This window comes from Gobio gobio, assembly GCF_949357685.1.
Source record: "Gobio gobio genome assembly, chromosome: 7".
NCBI lineage: Eukaryota > Metazoa > Chordata > Actinopteri > Cypriniformes > Gobionidae > Gobio > Gobio gobio.
This window is the reverse complement of record NC_137103.1, coordinates 42364238-42385539: the sequence shown is the minus strand read 5'-3', so window position 1 is coordinate 42385539 and position 21302 is coordinate 42364238. Positions and strand designations below refer to the sequence as shown.

Genomic DNA, 21302 nt, shown 5'->3' with positions numbered 1-21302 from the left:
CAGGATTTTTCTCCATATTGTGGACTTCAATGGGGTGCAGGTTGAAGGTCCAAATTCCAGTTTCAATGCAGCTTCAAAGGGCTCTACACGATCCCAGGAATAAGGGTCTTATCTAGCTTAACAATCGGTAATTTTCAAAAAAATACAAAAAATCTTATATTTTTAACCACAAATGTTTGTCATCAACATCATTTCATCTCCATCCATTTTTTGTAAAGGGCATTTGACTTAGTCTTTGCACATTTTCTTTGTAAACACTTGATCGGTAGCCTGGCTCCGCCCTCCTACGCACTTCCGCTCAATTTTCATTTTCCTACAGTACTCCGTCTGGGACTGCGGTATATTCTTTAGGCCTGTTCACACCGGGACGATTTTCGCGCGCGTTTATCACCGATGTTTAACGCCTCGTGACTAAACAAAGGGCGCCAATGTGAGTGTGCACACCGACGCGCAAAACGCCACACCTAAAAGCGTAATTTTTCAAAAACGCCTCGGGTTCGTTTTTTTATCTTGACGCGGCGCGTTAAAAACTGGCCGACCAATGAGATCGGCGCTTTTGTTCACGTGCCTGGAGCTGCTGAAGTGACAGTAAAACACGACTTGGTGGCGCTCAAGGACAAAACGGTATTGCCGAGCACACATTGATACGACGAAGAAGTAGTAAGTAGACAAAGAAGAAGAGGAGCTGCTAATGCTGCCTGCCAGTTAGTAAAAAGTGTGTGAATGGTTTTGGCCATAGACATAACATGTCTATGGTTTTGGCAAGCATGTAAATACTGTCTCTCTTCTTCTTCTGTGTGACAAGCGAGTGTCAGAAGCGTAAAGTGCCGCAGCACCACCTTGTGTACCGGGAGCGCTATCTACTGAATGTGCACGTTCACTCGGCGCATCACCAGTGGAAATCGCTTGGGTGTGAACACTCAAGACGCGCCGAAAAACGTCACAAAAAACGCTGGCGATAAGCGTATGTGATATTCGTCCCGGTGTGTACAGGCCTTTAGGTTTTCTCCGAACAAATTTTTATAGGTCCAATTAGCGAACAGAGGGTGTGGCTGAGAACAATGACTTTGATGTCGTGCCCTAGTTTGAGTTGTAGTTCAGTAATGGCGGCGGAGAAAGATGCAAGCGAAGCCATTCATTCCGTTGTGGCACCGCTGACGAATATCCAGAAGTCAAAGCCGGAGCAAGAACAATCTTTGCTGAGTTTTGTTGGTGGCCATGATGTTGTGGCCCTCCTCACCACAGGGTTTGGGAAAAGTGTTCGGACGGTAATTATTTCTCGTGGGGTCGGAAGGTTTTGTCATTATTAACAGGGGCTAGTCAGTGATTTTATTGCTGTCCATCTCCCACCACCCGCGTAAAAATCCCCGGCCGAACTACCTACTGCTTTAGACAAACACCAAGGTCGTGTGGTCATGTAATTGTTGTCCGAATCCACATGTCTGAGTTTAAGAATATATCACTTCAAAATTCACTGTTTATATCCTTTTTGACCACTGCAGAGCACCGTGCGGTTGCGCTTCACTGTAATTTGGATGCCTTTCTAGACTTGTATTTCTTTAAATGCAGGCAAGTATTTACAAGAGCAATATATTTCATCACCACTCAAAAAAATAAAAAGAAGAAAAGCACGTAAACATTTGAATTGGGCCGTTATTTACGGCAGCATTTATTCTTATCATACCAAGCATATGACAGCATACAATCATGTTACGGACCACGTGAGCAGCGCGTTCCTGATCACAAAACTCTCCCCTCCACCGTGAAAAAATTACAATCCGAATGCACGAGTTTTAGGTTATCACTGAGGTGCACAGTTATTTTTACGGACTTCCATGTGAGAAACAGAGGCGAACGGCGCATGACATACGTCACGACCAAATGTTAGCGATTGGTTATGGCAGATCCAGAGTGGCTCTGGGCAGATCCAATAGTTTTAAACTTCAACAGAGTTCCCGCCTTCAAGGAAGTAAACGCTTGTCAATGGAGAGTGGCCAGACTCTCTGTACAAATGAAATGTACAAGAGTCTTGTAAGACCAGGCTACTTGATCGGTACTTTCACGTGACGCTTCCAATGTGATTAAGTAATACATGGCGCATCACAGAGCAGCGCAAGACAAACATTCGTGGTTAAAAAGTATATATATTTTTTTATTTCTTATTTGAAAATGACAGATTGTTATGCAAGATAAGACCCTTATTCCTGGGCTGGGATCGTGTAGAGCCCTTTGAAGCTGCATTGAAATTGGAATTTGGACCTTCAACCCGTTGTACCCCATTGAAGTCCACTTTATTGAGAAAAACCCTGGAATATTTTCCTCAAAAAAATTAATTTGGGTCATCTTGGATGACGTGGGGGTGAGTACATTATCAGAAAATGTTAATTCTGAAGTGAACTACTCTTTTAATTAGCTTTTATAGACATGCCTTAGAAAAAAACAATACTGGTGTGCATCTTGAGACAAAACAATGACCCTGACATATTTTAAGATATGTCAGTTCAAGTTACTTTCAGTTAAAACATGTAAACATTGCATTTTAGTTTGGGACTAGGCTGAAGGCTTGTCTGTGAAACCGGGGGTATTATGATTGAAGAAGTCCGGTATATGTTATCAGAGAGAAGTGTGTCATTTCACTGGAAGATCAGGTTATGAGATTCGGATTCAAAATTATGAGGTCAAAAAAACAATTGATATGCATGGATAAATTGATCACAATAAGATCATTAAGATCCAGTTAGAACATAGATATGGAAATGTACCCTTTCATGCTGACTTTAGATAAACCTTGCTGCCAAAAGAATATACATATTATGATAAATGCACTTACAACGTTGGGCAATTCAAGATGTTTGTAACTCTGATCTTTTCATGAATTATCTCATTGGGAAATTAAGGAATTGCATAATTATGCAAGTGATGAGGAAGCAACATATAGTGAAAGCAGGTTTGGCTAAACAGAGTTTTTTTGTTGAATAAATGATGCATCATACTGTGTAACTTCATATTGTGTACATATTGTGTGAGTCTTACCAACGTCTGTAGTGCAGGTCTTTGAGGGGTACACTTCTTAGCGCTGCGCCCAGCACCATGAAGAACGCTGACAGCAGCAGAGATGCTCGCAAACCTTTGGCACAAGACAGAGGAGGAAAACAAGAGATATCAGACAGATATAATATCTTGTAAGCTTTTATTAACTAATGAGATTAGTCGTTGATATAGATCCATCTCTGAGATACTGGCAAATTATGCATGCTTATCTTGAAGATAGGATTAGGAAGTCAGAGAAGATAAGAGTTTTTGATGGTTAATTTTTGTTTTAATCATCAAAAAGAATTAAATATGGTTTAATTGGTGAAAAAAACTAATATTTGTTTGTCCAGAATCCATAATGAAAAGCTTTACTCCATGAGTATTTTCCTGGATTCATGAAACGTGAACTTGTTTCTGAGTTTAATATAGAAACTGTGGACTGTGGTTTTTGGCAGGCATGGTTTTTTCAGCCTGTGGCCATTGCTTTCGTGTTGAGAACAAAAGGGAAGGTGAAATGCTCCCATTCAAGATAAAGAGCGAAAGTGTGCTTGGAAGCATTTTCCGAGAACATGCACTCTCTTATCAAAGATAGCAAATACAGCGTGTTAATGTGTGAATAAATAGAACTGGAGTGTCGACTAGCTGTATAAGCTAATGAATGAGGTGTAAACACGGGGAAACTGAAAGCTGAAGACATTTGTTTGACATTATCAAGTCTTTGAGACCTTATTTTCATGTAAGATAACAAGTGAAAGGCAGTGGGAAAGTGGGAAAAGCACAAGCTTTCTGTCCTGTTTGACCAAACACTCTTTTCCAAAATGCAAACCACGTGAGTGTTATTTGAGGACGGCTCGAAAATGTCATTTTCTAGGCTCAAAACAGATACTTCACACAATGATTCTTATCTTAAAAGGGACAGTTCACTCAATATTATTTACTCTCCTTCAGGTCCTTTGAAACCATACTGTTATTTTTTTATGTGAAACGTGATCTTTATGCAACCGTTTATAAAGATAAGTCATACTGTTCATGTAATATACACCATAAATACTGTATATATAGCATCTGAAGTCATATGATAACTTTGTGTGAGGAAAAGATTGAAACCAAAGCTGTTATTAGTCTTCTTCTCTTCAGAAGTTCTAAGCCCATTTGTGTTATTAATCAGAACAGAAGTTCTTGTTCTTAGAGGTTTTCTGTCCTTTTTGTCAAACAATAGCTTTGAAAGGCTCCCTGAAATCATTGACTGAAATGGTTCTCTTTTTCAATGATTTCTTTTCTGTGAACACAACATGGATAAGTAACAAAAGGTAAACATGTCAGCAGCGTGGATACACAGCAGCGTGGATACAGCGTGGCTTCATTTTACTACGACTGGTTTATCATCTATGAACACAAAGCACTGAACAGCATACTGATCTTAAATACCCAATTGCCCAAATTTATGAACACATGTGAAAACATGCGAAACATGAACACATGTTATATTGCACACTGTAAACACAATCAAAGCTTCAAAAAAACACGAAAAACGGGACCTTTAATAAAAAATGTTTTCGGGAAAAAAAAAAAAATTTCAGTGCATCACTACAATTTTCATTTTTGAATGAGCTCAGTATTTATCATACTCGGTCCTTCAGATGGTTGCTAACCAACTTGAGCTTTGGTGTAGAATCCATCATTTAAATGTGTACAAATAACAGAAATCAATTTAGGTTCAATATTTGCCTATATTTCTAATGGTAAACAGGGGCTCCCTTCAAAATATCTCATTTGAAGTTTATGAAACATCAGAAAAAGGAATTGAGATTCTATAATGCAAAGGTTCTTTAAAAATCAACAAACAATACGAAGAACATGATCAGACATAATTCACTTCCATTTTTCCATTATATATATTCTTTATTCATGTTTCACATTTCATTCAAGGCCTCTAAGTCTGTACTTCCCTCAACTTAGAAATTGGCATGACAAGAATGAATACGAAAACTGCATCTAATGACACTGAGTTTACATAATGACTAGTGTCATATGATGTTTAGGGAACTGGTTTTGTGGCCTAACATGTGATGAACTACCTTTCAATGATTTATTATTTTATTTTACATGAGGTAAGGAGTTCTTCTGTGTGGTGGTGTCCTGTTTAGTGAACCCACATAAAGCCTTGTATAAAACATAATAATTAGCAACATTTATTATTTTCCCAAAATTATGTACTTCAAGTTATACATCTTGCCACTCCAATAGAAGTCAGTATAAGATACTGTTATTCAAAAGATACTGTCCGACATTTATGTTGTCACAAAGAACACAATGACATATAAAGAGGACAGTTGTATAAAATGATGATTTAAGGGTTAATTATAGTTTGGATGTGACATCCATAAAATGGTTCGAAAGACCTCTCTGTGGTGGACAACATGCCTAAAAGAGATATAAACAATTGCACAGAAATTAGACTATTAAATTATGAAATTAGTCTGGATATTTACTAAAACACCTCCATCAGTGGAATGATCCCACAAAATAAATAAATCTGTCTAACGTTAAATACTTACAAATGTATTTGTCATCATTTGTTTGTATTAACAGATATTATTGTTGCCATGGCAGTGATGATGGCACTAGACTAAAAGCAAAACAACTCACCCTTCTTATCCATCAACCAAATGAACAGCAGCCAGGGCAGGTAGCCCACTGGACCCCACAGCACCAACACCGCGATATCTGTCGATGAGAACTCGAACACATGTTTGGCTGAGTTCTGGATTGGGCCCCAGGTGTTCCACACCAGTCCTTGCATAAAACCCAACAATGAAAACATGATGAGAACAAACCATCTTCTCCCATATACCCTGCTGAACACAGGCTGCGCGAGTGTGTTTGTCGCCGGCTGGGCTGGAACCAGCAAAGGTTCCCTTTCCCCTTCGGTGCTTTCCACGGCACCCATTGAACAGACGTGGTATCACGTTTTAAAAAGTCTTTATGCTATCCAGCAACGTCTATAACATGACACAATAAAAAACTAGGGCAGTCGCTCAATTGTCAGCTGCCCATCGAAACAAAAACAACCGATGACACTCTCAGCAGCGCTCCAAACTTTAATGCGCATGCGCTGCGTCGAGACGGAATTGACGTACCGTGTGAAACTGAACGTCTGTGTTCTCCATGTTGGATCATATATTCTATCTACTTAAAGGAGACGTCAGCTCTTATACGGAGCCAACATGGTCGTTGTTTCGTTTCCCATGTGTTGTGAGAAAAAACAGTGGTATGTCTCACGTGAGTTTTGTTTACTAGCTGGAAAAGGGATTTTAGGTGAGCTTACATGTGTATAGATGGACAAATGTTACTTTTATGCAGATGCTGCACATGCAGTGACTACGTGTTTTTACATTTTAATATGATGTCAGTTCTATTGATAGTTGTCACCATATTAGCTGCCAAGGATTGACTGGTCACAATCAACCACTGAGATATATGCTCATCTGAGTGGTTTAAAGTTAAACCCCTACATTTATCTGAAAGATTAATGAATATGTGTTTTATAAGACAAAATCTACTTATCTTAATCCTCCTCATTTTATGCTTTTCTGTAGAATGGCTTCGAAACCTTTCACCCCAGAAGAGGCAAGGAGGATTGTCCAGTTTTTACAGAAACCTGCTGTGTTCCTGAGCATGACAAAAGACTGGCCAGCATTACACTGGACTGTGGAGCACCTGTCAACTTGCCTTACAGAGAGGGTACGATTCCGTATTGGGAAAAGGAATGAGGATATGGGTAAGCCACAAAGATTTAACAGTAAAATCATAAGAGTAAAATAACTGCATTTGTCCACAACATCTTTTTCAAACATAATCAGGACATTCATTTTTCGAAATGTTAATGACGGGTTGGTAGGTATGTTAGAAGAGGGTTGGACCTAAATCCAGGAAGGTAGATTTCCAGGAAAAGGACTAGGTACCCCAAGCAGCACTTGGGGTACCCAAGGGTCACTCTGTGTCAACCAAAATTTACAAACTTCCTCGGCTCTATTTTAAATGCCAAAAAATATTAAATGCCAAAAAAATGTATACTGAGATTACTGACTGAGTAATCCACAATTTTGTAGAGGGGGGTCAAAATGTTTAACCTGAGATTTGAAGCCAATTTTCAGGGGTGTAAAAATAGCCTTAGAAAAATGGCAGCATCATTATTTTATTTTTACACAGAGATTGGTGGGTATATTAGTATAAATCTGTTTACTTTAGCCATATTTGTTGCATTATACTGTATATGCCAACAGTGACAGTTCAAAAATGGGGGAAAAGCACTTCTTGTGGTTTTTGACAGTAACTCAAGAAGTATTAAATATATATTAATATCCTTTTAGATGCTGGTTCTGGTAATCTAAATGAAGTGGGGTATTCAACTACTTTAAAGGGATAGTTCACCCAAAAATGAAAATTTTGTCATGTCGCTCCAAACCCATAAGACCTTCGTTCATCTTCAGAACACAAATTAAGATATTTTTGATTAAATCCGAGAGCTCTCTGATCCCTCCATAGACAGCAATGTAATTAAAGGTGTTTTTTTTGAAGCTTTGATTGTGTTTACAGTGTGCAATATAACAGGTGTTCATGTTTCACGTGTAAAAAAACACAGCATTTTTCACACAATTTACTTATCTGTATACTGCTGTTTTCACTGTCCTCAAAACGGCTTGAAAGATTTCCCTGTTCTATGAAGTCCCTCCTTCAGAAACACGTAACGAGTTCTGATTGTGCCAGCGGTTCCCGTGTTGTGATTCGACAGCAGCTTAGCGCACGTTGCCCGGAAAGGTCCCGCCTCTTACCATAATGGGGAGATGAACGCGCTCAAACTACAGCCCCTGAAGGCCAAACAAAGGTGATTTGACTCCGGGATGAAAATAACAGCGTCTGAACGACATGGCGACATTACACACTAACTAAAGTTTGAAAAATGGGATCACGAAGAACAGGACCTTTAACACTTCTAAGGCCCAGAAATGTAGTAAAAACATTTTTAAAATAGTCCATGTGACTCCAGGGGTTCAACCTTAATTTAATGAAGCGACGAATACTTTTTGTGCGCAAAAACTTTATTCAACAATTTCGATCTAGCCTGTGTCCGTCTCCTATGCGGTTTATGTTGTAAAAACAGCGCAACTGCTGCATCTTCATCACGTGCATGCGTTGTTGTGCTCACGTGAACGACATCGGCTGCCATAGAACTCGAAAGCGCTGCACTGTTTACAACGTAAACTGCGTAGGAGACTGACAAAGGCTAGAACGAATTTGTTGAATAAAGTTGTTATTTTTTGTTTGTTTTTGCGCACAAAAAGTATTCTCATTGCTTCATAAAATTAAGTTTGTACCACTGTAGTCACATGGACTATTTTAACAATGTTTTGACTACCTGTCTTGGCCTTCTGGGCCATTGCTGTCTATGGAGGGTCAGAGAGCTCTCGGATTTCATCAAAAATATCTTAATTTTGCTTTGAAATGTATTGCGTTTAAATGGCTCAAGCTATAACCACCCACACATGAACAGTGGATCCAAAGATTCAGAGATATTTACGGAATGGAACGAATAACTTACTCCCTTGGACTTCAGTTGAATATTTTTGAGGCAAGATGGAGCCCAATTTCAAATATATTACACAACAATGATTAAGAACCACATAGGAGTGGGTAGAAATGTACATACTATTACAAACCTTTGTCTTGTTTTTGTGCTTGATTTAAGAATGTGAAGATAGGTGTTTTTTTTTGTATTTATTTAATTTTTATTTATTATCATTATTATGAGGGTGAGTAATTAATGACAGAATTTTCATTTTTGGGTGAACCTTTAAGCAACAATTTTCAGTGATAGTTATACATGCAGTTTTTATGACTTCAAATCAAGCAAACTGATATGATGCTGTAATATGAAAAGTAAATAATTTCAATATTTAAGTTGCCTCTTACCAAATACAGTTAATTTGCCTAAAATCATTTTACATGATCAAAGGCTTTTTCCAGTTTGTGCATTTTGAATAAACCCACTTGGAAAGACTTGTGGTCTCCTTCTCTCATAATCTATTCATTAATTACTTTGTTTCACTTTGTTTGCACCAGCTCCTCTTTTTGAAACCGAGTGCTCCTACGTTGAAGCAACTGTCAAAGAGTTTTTGTCCTGGACTGCCAATGAAGGTGAATCACTTGTTGGGCCATTTTCTGAGTATCACTGCAAGGAATTCTGGGCTTATGCTGATTACAAGTACATCGCCCAGCTTTTTCAGGACAAACCTGCTATCTTTCAGGTAAATCTTATAAATTCCCCTTCAATTGGTTTACTTATAAAAAAAAGGTAATCAGTTTGTATTCATATTTTTCAAATATATTTAGATACTACTAATACTATATTATTACAATGATTATTATGCAATATATTGTATTACAATAAATATTCTATACATTTTGGAATTACAAATTTTAGTGTTTATAGTTGCTAAATTGAGCTGATTTAAATAAAAATAAATGGACAAGACACTACTTTTTTCTTTTTCTCTCGCCATCAATCATGCTCTCAGACCTTATCAAGTATCATGTTATCCCATTTGCCTTTTTTCCCGCATGCCAGTTATGCTCGAGAGCGACCAATTTTTCATGAAGTGGTGCTCTACAGCACACAGGGCATGTCAATGACATAAGCTTTGATCAATAAACACAGTCGAATATTCATTAGTATGTATCGCCTTGTCTCCCGAGGATGCTTACCTTTATTTTATGAGCTCTCTGAAACGGTTTATTAGCCTAGAGTTGTTACAACATCTCATGAAAATGTATCACAACACTAGGAATAACAGATATAAAGAGCAATTAATCAGTACTTGCTGTTTTACTATTTCAGTAAAACATATCCTATGGCACATCAGTGTCATACTGTGTAGACATTTAATGATGGTTTGCGCCAATTTATTTTGTTTTGTTTTCCCCAGCCAAGGGAACAATAACCTAATGTTCGTTTCTAGCTTTCCGTTTTTGTAAATCATAATAAATGCTTATGAAGTGCCAATATTCTCCCTGCTAGCTAGGGCACCGGGAGCAGACAAGGGCCTTTCTTAAATGATGAATAGGGTAGTTTAAACATTGCTGAGGGCTTGATTACATAACATCTCATTTACGGTTCTATGGACACGGTAATGGTTTCATTATCTCCCTTCAAGAGGGCAGCATCTCTGAGTGTTTCTTGTTTGTTATATTGAAAAGAATTGACATCAAATTGTTTTTTGCTCTTTGCAAACACAAACATTATAACTGCAGGATGTGGTGTGGTCCGACTTTGGCTTTCCCGGTCGAGATGGTCGAGACAGCACACTCTGGATTGGCACACAGGGTGCTAACACTCCATGTCACCTCGACTCTTATGGTTGCAATCTTGTCTTCCAGATCCAAGGCAGGTAAGAACCAGGGTCAGACATTACCCAGGTTTTGTGGCAAAAAATGCCACCAAAAGTGACAAACAAACCCGAGATATTAGCAATTATTCGGTTCGCTAAGATTTTTCAATCAGTTATTTTATTTATATACTATAATTGTATTCATTTAATATTTTGAGTTAACTTGTCAGTTTTCATTTTCACTTATGTGCTTTTGTAATTTTATTAGTTTTTTCAAATATTTCTATTTAGCTTTATTTTTTATTTCAGTTTTAGTAATTTTAGTACTTCAACTTGATAAGGCAGCATTTCAAAATTCTGTTTTTTTTTATTTAATATTTATATTTTATTTTATTTAAGCGTTATTTCAAATAACAAATAGTTGTAGTGGTAGTATACCCTGCAAAGACATCCAGTCTGAGAATGTTAGATTTAGAGGTTTTTGCTATTTACTGTCAGAGACAGGTGTGATTTCTCATGGCGCCTATTCCAGCAATATCTGTCATGTAGTAGGTAGTAGATTCAATTAAAGTTTTTGACATATGTTAGAAACAATATGCCCCTGAAAATCAATTATAGTGGGCGAATGTCACGGTTTAATAAAAAAGAACCCATAACACCACTATTTTATTGTATTTTTCCTGCACTTCTTTAACCCCTTCTGATTTTATGGTTTGAGATGAAACCAGTTTTTGATGACCAGATGTCGATAGACCTCTGAACAAGATACTGTAAGCCTCAGGTAAAACTGCCAATTTGGCTTATTCTATGAACATGGTTCAGAGGAACACCATGTGATTTCTTTAAATATTGACGAGAGCTCTATCTCGTCTTATGTTAGGGCTCCTGACCCAAAGCTGTTGAAAGAAAGCCATTTTTCTTCTGCATTTGAAAGGGCGAGTGATAAACGGAAAGTGCAGTGATGTGAACAGATATTGAGATGTGTTATTTGCTCCATTGAGAGAAGCGAATCTGACAATGAAGAACCTCTTCCTCCATCTTATCTCTCTGTGGAGCTTGTCTTCTCTCTGTAATTGCTTATTGAGACTCCTCGTGTCAAGATGGCCTGCCACAGAAATCACAGTATTGTATAATACCTCTTGCGAGTAGGCCCATAACACTTTGAGAAAACTAGCTAATCCATAAGCATTCCCATTCATCTTAATGGCAGTTGCTCGGCTGGCGCCTTCTGTAGTGACACAACCAGCATGCTGAAAATATTTCCTCTGGAAACTGCATTCCCATTCATCTCAATCGCAGTTGTTTGGTTAGCGCAGCTGTGACACGAAAGGCAGTATACAGGGAAAATATAATGCCACGCTTCTCATGAGCCCTCCAAAAAATGTGAAACTTTCTATAATATATAATGAAATATTTGTGATTGATGTTATTTAGGCAAATCTCAGTGGTATCTCAGTAAAGTCTTTCTTTCACCAGGAAACGATGGCATCTCTTCCCTCCCGATGACACACCCTGCCTCTACCCAACACGTATCCCATACGAAGAGTCCAGCGTGTTCAGCCTGGTCAGCGTGGTCCATCCAGACCTGAAAAAGTTCCCAGCATTCAGAAGAGCTCGAGTCCATACCGTTACTCTGCAGCCTGGTCAGGTAGGTTTTTTTATACACTTCCTGTCAAAAATTTGGACACACCTACCAATTCTTTATTATTATTATTATTAGCCACATTTTAGAATTGGACAAAATAACACAAATGTGAAGTATCCGATGCATCGTGGATGACATCCTAAAAATAGCAAAACCACATAAGAAAACTCCAACGTAAAATTAGAACTGAAAATATAAAAAATATTAATAAACATTATAATGTTATATAATACATCCATGGTGACGAAAATGGTGCACCAAGCCTTTCTGGAATATTTATAATTTTCTTACAACTCTGTAGCCTAGAAATCTAGACGCACCCTAGCGGCAGAATATTTATTTTGCCGTGAGTGTAGTCTAGCAACTCTCGGTAGACCTGAGAGCTGGAAAAAACAAACTCTGGTCAGGCCAATCACAGCGTGTGTAGAGTCGGTGGGCGGGCTTAACATAATGACGGCACGTCACGGCAGAGTTGCGGAGGTTCTGCGTGCGACTCGTAAACAAAGAAGTGGACGAATAGCGGTCTTTTGAATCGGCTTTGGCCGCGACTCTGGAAGACTTGGAGTTAAAGTCGGCGGGAAACGGAAGTTGAGATCGTCTTTTTCTCCTTATTGTGACGTATATCCGAGTGAAACGGCTTCTGAAATTAGAAAAAATGTAGGGCGGGGCTTGATTTCGTCCTTCGGGAATTGATTGGATCGTTGGAAGTTGGGCGTTGCTAACAAAATGGAGGCTGATTTGAATGCCAGTTTGCACTCAGTTGTGGAGAAAAACTCTATCTCTTAAATAAATGTATTTTCTCTCAAAATCTTTTCTACATATATTACTGCGCATATTTCCTCACTTTTCGCTGGTTTATGCTACAGGTTTAACTTATTTTGAGCCTTTTATGGCTTTATTTCTGTAAAACCTTTTTTCTCAGCTCTCCCTTATAAGGGGGCGCGACGTAAGCGCGTTCACACACGCTGCATTCCTAGGTGCGAGCCGTCACGACAAGCTGTTTGTCCGATTATATTGAGTAATTTTTACACTAAAAAAAGCTTTTATTTCTCTCTTTTAGCCTCAAGTCCTTCCTGAAGAAGGTATTGTGTACACCGAGAAAAATCCAGCTAACCACCATATTGCTACGATCAGTGACAGGTTTCTGAGAGGCGGTGCAGAAACGAGACAGGGGCGATAACCCTTAAAAAAAATTCTATATTTCTAACAAAAAAAAAATTCTAAAACTTTATAATAAATATTCTTTGAGATTTTTTAAATAGATATTCAAATCCATCAACAACAAAAAAAATCATTAAATGTGTTCAAAAGAGAACAAGGGAATTCTCAAGGCTCTCCATAGAGACCTCTAGTGAATACACCCATGGTTGCATGATTTCTTAAACAATTCCAAAAGAGAAAATTATTTTGAAGGCCTAGTCTCTATTTTAATCTGAAATACTGCAATAATCTAAAAACAAAAACAAAAAAAATTCTTTGTAATTGTAATTTTCAATGGCAAAAATAGACCATAATTATTGCATAAATATAAAAAAAATACCATCAAATCATCTCAAAATTAAAAAGAAAAAATATTATTGAAGAAAAATAAATTGCATTGGTTTTACTGGGGTGGAGGAAGTTTAATTTTTAGGTGTCCGGTCACTTATGACAATTGGAAGACAACCAATGCAACCCCTAAACGAAGAGCACCAGAGGGTTAGACGTTCTGGGCATTTGCTGGCTGCCTTTCCTTTGCCATTCATCCATAAAAAATATTAATATTTTTAATATTATTCAATTATTTAATTTAAATTATTTCATCATTTTAATTCATCAAAAATTATATTGTCTACAAAGCTCATTTCAAAAGTTGTTTGAAAGGGAATGAGGGCTTATTTGAATCTCATATATTGCATTGGAAATCTATTGTGCAAGTCAGTGGAGATTTGTCCATAAATTACCACGATGACATTGATGGTACGCTTCCAAAACATTCAATATAACATTCCCTGAGTGTCGTTTTGGATCCTGTATCACAACAGTTGGTCTCCTATGTCTGCATTTTAGATGAATCAGACAGCAGCAGAATAAAGCCGTGTGCATGTTTTGTAGCACATCCCCCTCCTTCAGATTCCAGCAGCGTGTGTGAAACCTCTCTGATCAAGCTCTTTGAGAGGCGAGACGGTGGCAAGGCAATTAGCGGCAGTCCAACACAGCGAGCGTACTCTCTGGGAGCACTCACACTTTTCACAGCATACTAATGAAGACGGGAGACATAAACTTCCATTCTTTGAGAGAGCTAACACTGCTCCACTGCCTCTCGCTGTACCTTGAGTGCTAGAATGTAAAAAAACATTTTTAATTAAATTAAAATTAAAAAAGTTGTCTTGGCAAAAAAACTGAAATAAAACATGTTCAATTATTATCATTATTAAAACTAAAACTTAAATAAAAAAATTTTTTTTTAAATTATTTATAAAACAAAAACAACGAATAAAAAAGACGAAAGCACATAAAACTACTGAAACTTAAACATTAAAATGAAAACTGAAATATAAAAAGCTAATTCAAAATATTGATAAATACTATAATGGTATACAAATAATACTAAAAAACACATTTTGAATAAATATGAATAAGTATAACATTTTGTTTCATGACCACTAACTCTGTGTTTGTTTTCTTTTTCATGGGTCTGTTTCTGACATTTAGCTGAATGTTTGTTACTCCTTTGTTATTATCATAGAGAGTTTGCTTAGATTAAAAAGCACTGTATGTGAAAAACGATGGACCTCATCTAGTCCTATAAATATTGCTAGGATATTTTTTTTTTTTACCTAAATGATGTGATGTTACGTAGAGCACAGCTGCCACCTTGTGGTAAATAGTATTTCAAAAATGCACTTTACATCTGCACATGCAATATACAGTTGGGTCCAAATCAAATTTAGAGATCAAATTTAATAAATACCATTTTAAAGCAAAGAGCATTTATAACGATAAACCAGAACATGATCAACAGGTTTTACACAACATGTTGGAGTTCATGTCGCTTGAGTGCCGCTGTCATTAAAGCAAAAAAGGAACATCTGAAATTCATCTTAATAATTAAACTTTTCACTCAAATTGTTATGCTATTAATATGTGAAAACTTTATATCATTAAAAATACAATCATTTTCACTAGTGGTCTCCGCACACTATTGTTTGTTCATTTAAGTCAGGTCATTGTTTGACTTGTTCTGAATATCTTCTGAGTATTGACTGATGGCTGTTGTCTTTTATCAGGTTCTTTTTGTCCCCAGACACTGGTGGCACTATGTGGAGTCAGTGGATCCAGTGACTGTCAGTGTGAACTCCTGGATTGAGATGGCAAGATACTCTTTTTCACAACGCATATTGTTTCAAAGCAGCTTTATAGTGTCAAGTGTTCAAATTTAAAAATAACACCGTTATCAGCGAGGGATGAGTGCATCAAGTAATGTCCATATGGCAGTAATATACAGCTATAATATAGTATACACCGATCAGGTGAAATGGATAACACTGATTATCTCTTCATCACGGCACCTGTTAGTGGGTGGGATATATTAGGCAGCAAGTGAACATTTTGTCCTCAAAGTTAATGTGTTAGAAGCAGAAAAAATGGACAAGCGTAAGGATTTGAGTGAGTTTGACAAGGGCCAAATTGTGATGGCTAGAGCAAAGGCTGGCCCTTGTAGTCCAATCAAACAGACGAGCTACTGTAGCTCAAATTGTTCAATAAGTTAATGCTGGTTCTGTTAGAATGGTGCCAGAATACACAGTGTTGCGTATGGGGCTGCATAGCCGCAGACCAGTCAGGGAGCTGATGCTGACCCCTGTCCACTAACGAAAGCGCCAACAATGGGAACGTGAGCATCAGAACTGGACCACGGAGCAATGGAATAAGGTGACCTGGTCTGAATCATGTTTTCTTTTACATCACGCGGACGGCCGGGTGCGTGTGCGACGCTTACCTGGGGAACACATGGCACTAGGATGCACTATGGGAAGAAGGCAAGCCGCCACAAGCATTGTGATGCTTTGGGCAATGTTCTGCTAGGAAACCTTGGGTCCTGCCATCCATGTGGATGTTACTTTGACACGTACCACCTACCTAAGCATTGTTGCAGACTATGTCACCCTTTCATGAAAACTAATAATACAGGATAATGCGGCCTATAATGACAGATCTCAATCCAATCAAGCATCTGTGGGATGTGCTGAACAATGGGTCAGGGCTGTTTTGGCAGCAAAAGGGGGACCAACACAATATTAGGTCATACTGTTATGCCTGATCAGTGGATGTTACTTTATGTGGTTAGTTTACTTAATGTATTGAGTTAAGACACAAACATATTAGACAACAATTACAACTTGTTCTTGTAATGATTCAAATATAAGGTTTATATTACAATATAAGGATAATATTATAATTCATTAGGATTTTGTATGTTGATGCAGAGTAGTCATTGCCTGAATCATTGCAAAGCTGGATCCAAACTGGGCATCCCAAGGTAGAAACAAGGAACCAAAGGAAAATGATTAGAGTAGCTGTTCATAGCATTTTGAGGCAAAATTTGATTGTGTATTAGGTATTATATCATCAGATATAATTGAAGGACAAGTTTATGTGAAGTATTGTGTATGTTTGGCTAAAGAGATGTGACTTTAATCTATTTAAACAGAGTTTCTGAGCCCCGAACATTATCAGGAAAGCTATTCCAGAGCCAAATGTGAAAAAGCTCAACCTTTTTTAATAGACTTTGATATCCTTGCTACTATCAAAAGTACAGAGCTTTGTGGCCGTGATAGAAGATCAGTTCAATTCAAATAAGCTAGACCGTTTAGGGCTTTATAGGTAAGAAGTATTTTATAATCGATATGGAACTTAAAGGGTTAGTTCACCCAAAAATGAAAATTCTGTCATTAATTACTTACCCTCATGTCGTTGGACACCCGTAAGACCTCCGTTCATCTTCGGAACACAAATAAAGATATTTTAGTTGAAATCTGATGGCTCTGAAAGGCCTCCATTGGCACAATGCACTTTACACTCTCATTGATGTTTTATAAACAAATTTCGGGAGGAACACATTCAGGAAATTAAAACTGTTAAGTGGAGCAGACCCAGATAATTAAACCTAATTGAACACAAGAGGAGCTCATTAAAAAATCAACGATAGGAGGTGTATATAGACTGCCGATTTACCTTCCTGTCGTTGACAGTTTCTTAGCATCCCTCCACCACCCCTTCTCCTCACTTAATTAAACTCACATAAGACATCAAATTAATATATGTAGTCTAGTTCTAGACTATTTCCATCACGGGGGGGTACTCTGGGTTCGGGCAAAATTCCGAGCCCGGAGCCCTCCCCCGGACAGCACGCCAAATACGCATAATATTTACTCTATTTAATTTGATGTAAGTGTGAACTCGTGAAAGACCCTTAAAAGGTACTAAAGACGTCGTTACAAAGTCCATCTCACTACAGTGGTTCTAAAATAACTTTATGAATCGGCGAGAATAGTTTTTGTGCGCAAAAAAACCCCTAAATAACGACTTATATAGTGATGACGATTTCGAAACAAGGCATCATGAAGCTTCGAAGCGTTATGAATCACTGAGTCGAATCAGCAGTTTGGATCGCCAAATTTCAGCAGTTATAACGCTTCGAAGCTTCATGAAGCTTCATGATGCCTTGTTTTGAAATCGTCATCACTATATAAGTCGTTATTTAGGGGGTTTTTTGCGAACAAAAACTATTCTCACCGATTCATAGTTATTTTTGAACCTGCACTGTAGTGAGATGGACTTTGTAACGACGTCTTTAGTACCTTTTAAGGGTCTTGAGAGTGAACCGTGCATTGTGCCAATGGAGGCCTTTCAGAGCCATCCGATTTCAACTAAAATATCTTTATTTGTGTTCCGAAGATGAACGGAGGTCTTACGGGTGTCCAACGACATGAGGGTAAGTAATTAATGACAGAATTTTCATTTTTGGGTGAACTAACCCTTTAATAGTTAGCCAGTGTAGAGATGATGAAATTGGGGTGATATGATCATTTTCTTGACCTGGTTAGAACTCTAGCAGCTGAATGTTGGTGTAGCTTATTTTGAGGATGCAGGAAAACTACCTACCTACAATGCAGTCTTGTGGTAACATGTTCTGTAAATTGTTTTTAAAATGTTCCTAAGGTGGAAGAACAATTTTCTGTAACATGGAAAATATGATTTTCAAAAGACAGGCTGTCTCAAATAACACCCAGGTCTTAAATTATAGAGGATGAAGTAACGGAGCTATCCAATATGCCGTTTACTGTAAATGCTCCCATAATGCGTGGCAAACCCGACTGCTCAAACCATCTGGGTTGCTCAAACTACCTGGATGGCTTATAGTATAATCATATGAGAATTTGATTACTCAAGATGACTCTTTTTCATGTGTACTTCAATCAGGTTCTCAGGTTCATATGATGTGTTTTCTCCTTTTCTTCTGCTGTAGGACATGGACGATGAGGCCAGAGTAGGAGAAGCTCTCACTAAGACCATTGTGTGTGCCCTGAAAAGTGCCCCCAGCTTAGACAACGACGACCACTGGCTCAATCCTACTGAGGTATTCAGAACATACGGCACAGTGCAAAAGAGAGGATATTTATTGAAGAACTGGCCTGAAAAGTTCCACCCCAAATTACATTTTAAATTGCAAAAACATTTCACAATATTACTGTTTTTACAGTATTTTTGATGATAGATACTGTAAATGTGTTTTGAATGGTAGTGTATAAGAGAAAGTGGATATTTGTGGTGAACTGGTTGCCATTTCATTGTTCAAAGTTCATGTTATATGACAATTTTAATAAGTATAATATTCCATGTAGTTTCTCAGTTGAACTCACAAAACGTGAATCTTCAATAAGAATAATAAAGAAACATTCGGTTTACAAACAAGTTCTGATGGAGTAGAGTATGTTAGACAATTACAATTATTTTATCTGGAATTTGGTTTTTAAATTAATAGCTTATGGGAATATTTATGTCATGGATAAGGTCATATTTCAACAGGCAATTTTCAACCCATATGCTGTTATTTTAAAAGGAGACATTTTGAAACATATCTGGGGGACAGAATGACAGTGATATGATTTGTCCACTCCAAGTCTTCTTGGAAGGATAGAGGTGACATTTTAATGATATTGCTTAACGGCACAGTGTGTTATCTTTTTTGTGTGTCTTAGGACAGAGTTTCTTCTCATGATGAAAATATGCAGTATTTGAACCTTGCGGTAAAGGCCTGTATGGAGAAGAGGAGAGACGATACTGAAGGCTGGTCCTTGCTTGCAGACCAACCAAGAGTAGAGGCGGGAAAACGTGACTCCAGTGGACTGTTAAAGACTCCAGAGTCTCCTTTTGTTGTTCCCTTCAGACCTCATCTCATTCCTGTTATTTTGGCTCAGAAACCCAAATGCAACCGCCCAAAGGGCACATCTTGCTTCAAGTACAATGACCCCTCACGGACAGAACAGAGAAGTGAAAATGAATTTTGTCAGAGCTCTGTTCAGCATGCACATCAGGAAGCAGGAATCCCAGGAACCTCAGAAGGGGGTGCTGGTATGCACATATCCACCAATGACATGCTAGAGTTCCTGATTCACCCTGATGTCATCACTCAAGTTACAAGGCTAATCATATGCCGACAAAGAGAACTTCAATCCTAACTTGTACTGGATGAACAGTACTTTTATAAATAAAAGATCATATGCTGATTATTTTAGATTCCTTGAGTCTTTCTGTACAGAAAATCACATCAATTGTCAACAGTGTTTCAATATTCATTTGTTTTCCAGACCTAAAATAATTACGTAAAATAGTGGGATTAGATGTTCACATTTTGGATCTATTACACATATTTAAAGGGATAGTTCACCCAAAAAATGAAAATTTGATGTTTATCTGCTTACCCCCTGGGCATCCAAGATATAGGTGACTTTGAAACGATTCGTGTCTTAAAACATCAATGTGTCATCACGAGCCGCAAGGTTTAATATGGATTTGTCCGTGTATGTTTTTTTGTTTTTGTTTGTTTTTTACTCTCATAGATGCATGTTACCATTCACATGCATCATACGACTGACAGACTTACTTTGTTTCTTCAGTAGAACACAAATGAAGATGTTTAACTCCAACCGTTGCAGTCTGTCAGTCGTATGATGCATGTGAATGGTAACATGCACAGGGGCAATTCTAGGATTTTCAAAATAGGTAAGACTTTAGTTAAGGGTCCAATTCTCACTAACTAGTAGCGTATTAGTATGCATATTAGGATATTGGCTGTTTATTATTTCGTTTCGGGGGCATGGCCCTTCGAGAATTTTTATTTTTTTTCTATGATCTACATATGTGCGTTTTAAGATGTTCTGAACGGCAAAAAATTAAATAACAATAGCTTGAAAACCATGTCAGTGGGCAGATATGTCTGATAAAGTTTTTCCATTTTTGTCAGTGAAGAAAGTAAACATATGTTTAACTGATATTTATATATAACGTTTTATGAATCATTTTCGAAAGCCATCTAAATTTATTAAAATGAATTCACAATATGCACACATTCATTAGCTACTAATCTTATGCCCAATACAGGCTGAAAAAAGCTGAACTTTTTTATTTACTGAGAGCTACAAATTGAATTATTAATTTACAATATGCACACATTCATTACTATTAATCTTAGGCCTAATCTGAAGAAAACGGCTTTGTTAATATTTCTTGTTTGAAATGTATATTATAAATGACATTCCATAGGCCTATTTCAAGTCAAAATGGCGAAATTGGACAGAAGTTTATTAATTTGGCTGAATATTTTTGTCATTTAACATTTCTGATTTAAAGAAGCAGCTGTCAAATATGAAATGTTTAGTTTAGCTACATATCTCGCACTTGACGTCAGTCCTGCTGCTAAAATTCGTGCTCAGCCTCAGCAGAATCTGTGCGTACAAAAAGCCTGCCTACTTTGATTTGATTGGTTTTCTCAAATATTTTTGACATTGACGAGCGGTGACAGACCAATGAGACTCAGACAAACGCACACACCTCTGCTTCTGACGTGCGCTCTATTCTCTGCCACAGTGGATTGAAGAACACACTGATTAACGCAGATTAAAAAACGGGACGAAGCCGAAGCCTCCCGCCAGTTTCATATGTTTGAAAGGTTAATCACACATTTTTTAGGGGGG

At 37.7% G+C, this 21302-nt stretch overlaps 2 protein-coding genes across 4 annotated transcripts in view; one reads left to right on the top strand and one right to left on the bottom strand.

Annotated features, from left to right (window-relative positions):
• slc49a4 (solute carrier family 49 member 4) overlaps positions 1–6707 on the bottom strand; it is a 62685-nt gene extending 55978 nt beyond the window's left edge. Inside the window, exons 1-2 of the mRNA XM_079821989.1 lie at positions 5683–6707; positions 3034–3127 (exon numbers count right to left, since the gene is read on the bottom strand). Of these exons, the coding sequence (XP_079678115.1) occupies positions 3034–3127; positions 5683–5983 (395 nt within the window). The 5' untranslated portion in view covers positions 5984–6707. The remainder of the gene's footprint in view (positions 1–3033; positions 3128–5682) is intronic.
• On the top strand, positions 6275–19837 carry hspbap1 (hspb associated protein 1). 3 transcript variants are annotated; one of them, XM_079821986.1, is made up of 8 exons: positions 6275–6304; positions 6633–6814; positions 9157–9341; positions 10345–10481; positions 11898–12069; positions 15336–15419; positions 18575–18685; positions 19308–19837. In XM_079821986.1, exons 2-8 carry the CDS (start codon positions 6634–6636, stop codon positions 19785–19787), a joined length of 1350 nt encoding a protein of 449 aa, XP_079678112.1. In that variant the 5' UTR covers positions 6275–6304; position 6633; the 3' UTR covers positions 19788–19837. The 3 variants fall into 3 exon arrangements, with proteins under 3 accessions (XP_079678112.1, XP_079678113.1, XP_079678111.1); XM_079821987.1 differs by having other exon boundaries at positions 6275–6315; XM_079821985.1 differs by having other exon boundaries at positions 6282–6351.
• Positions 19838–21302: the final 1465 nt, after the last annotated feature.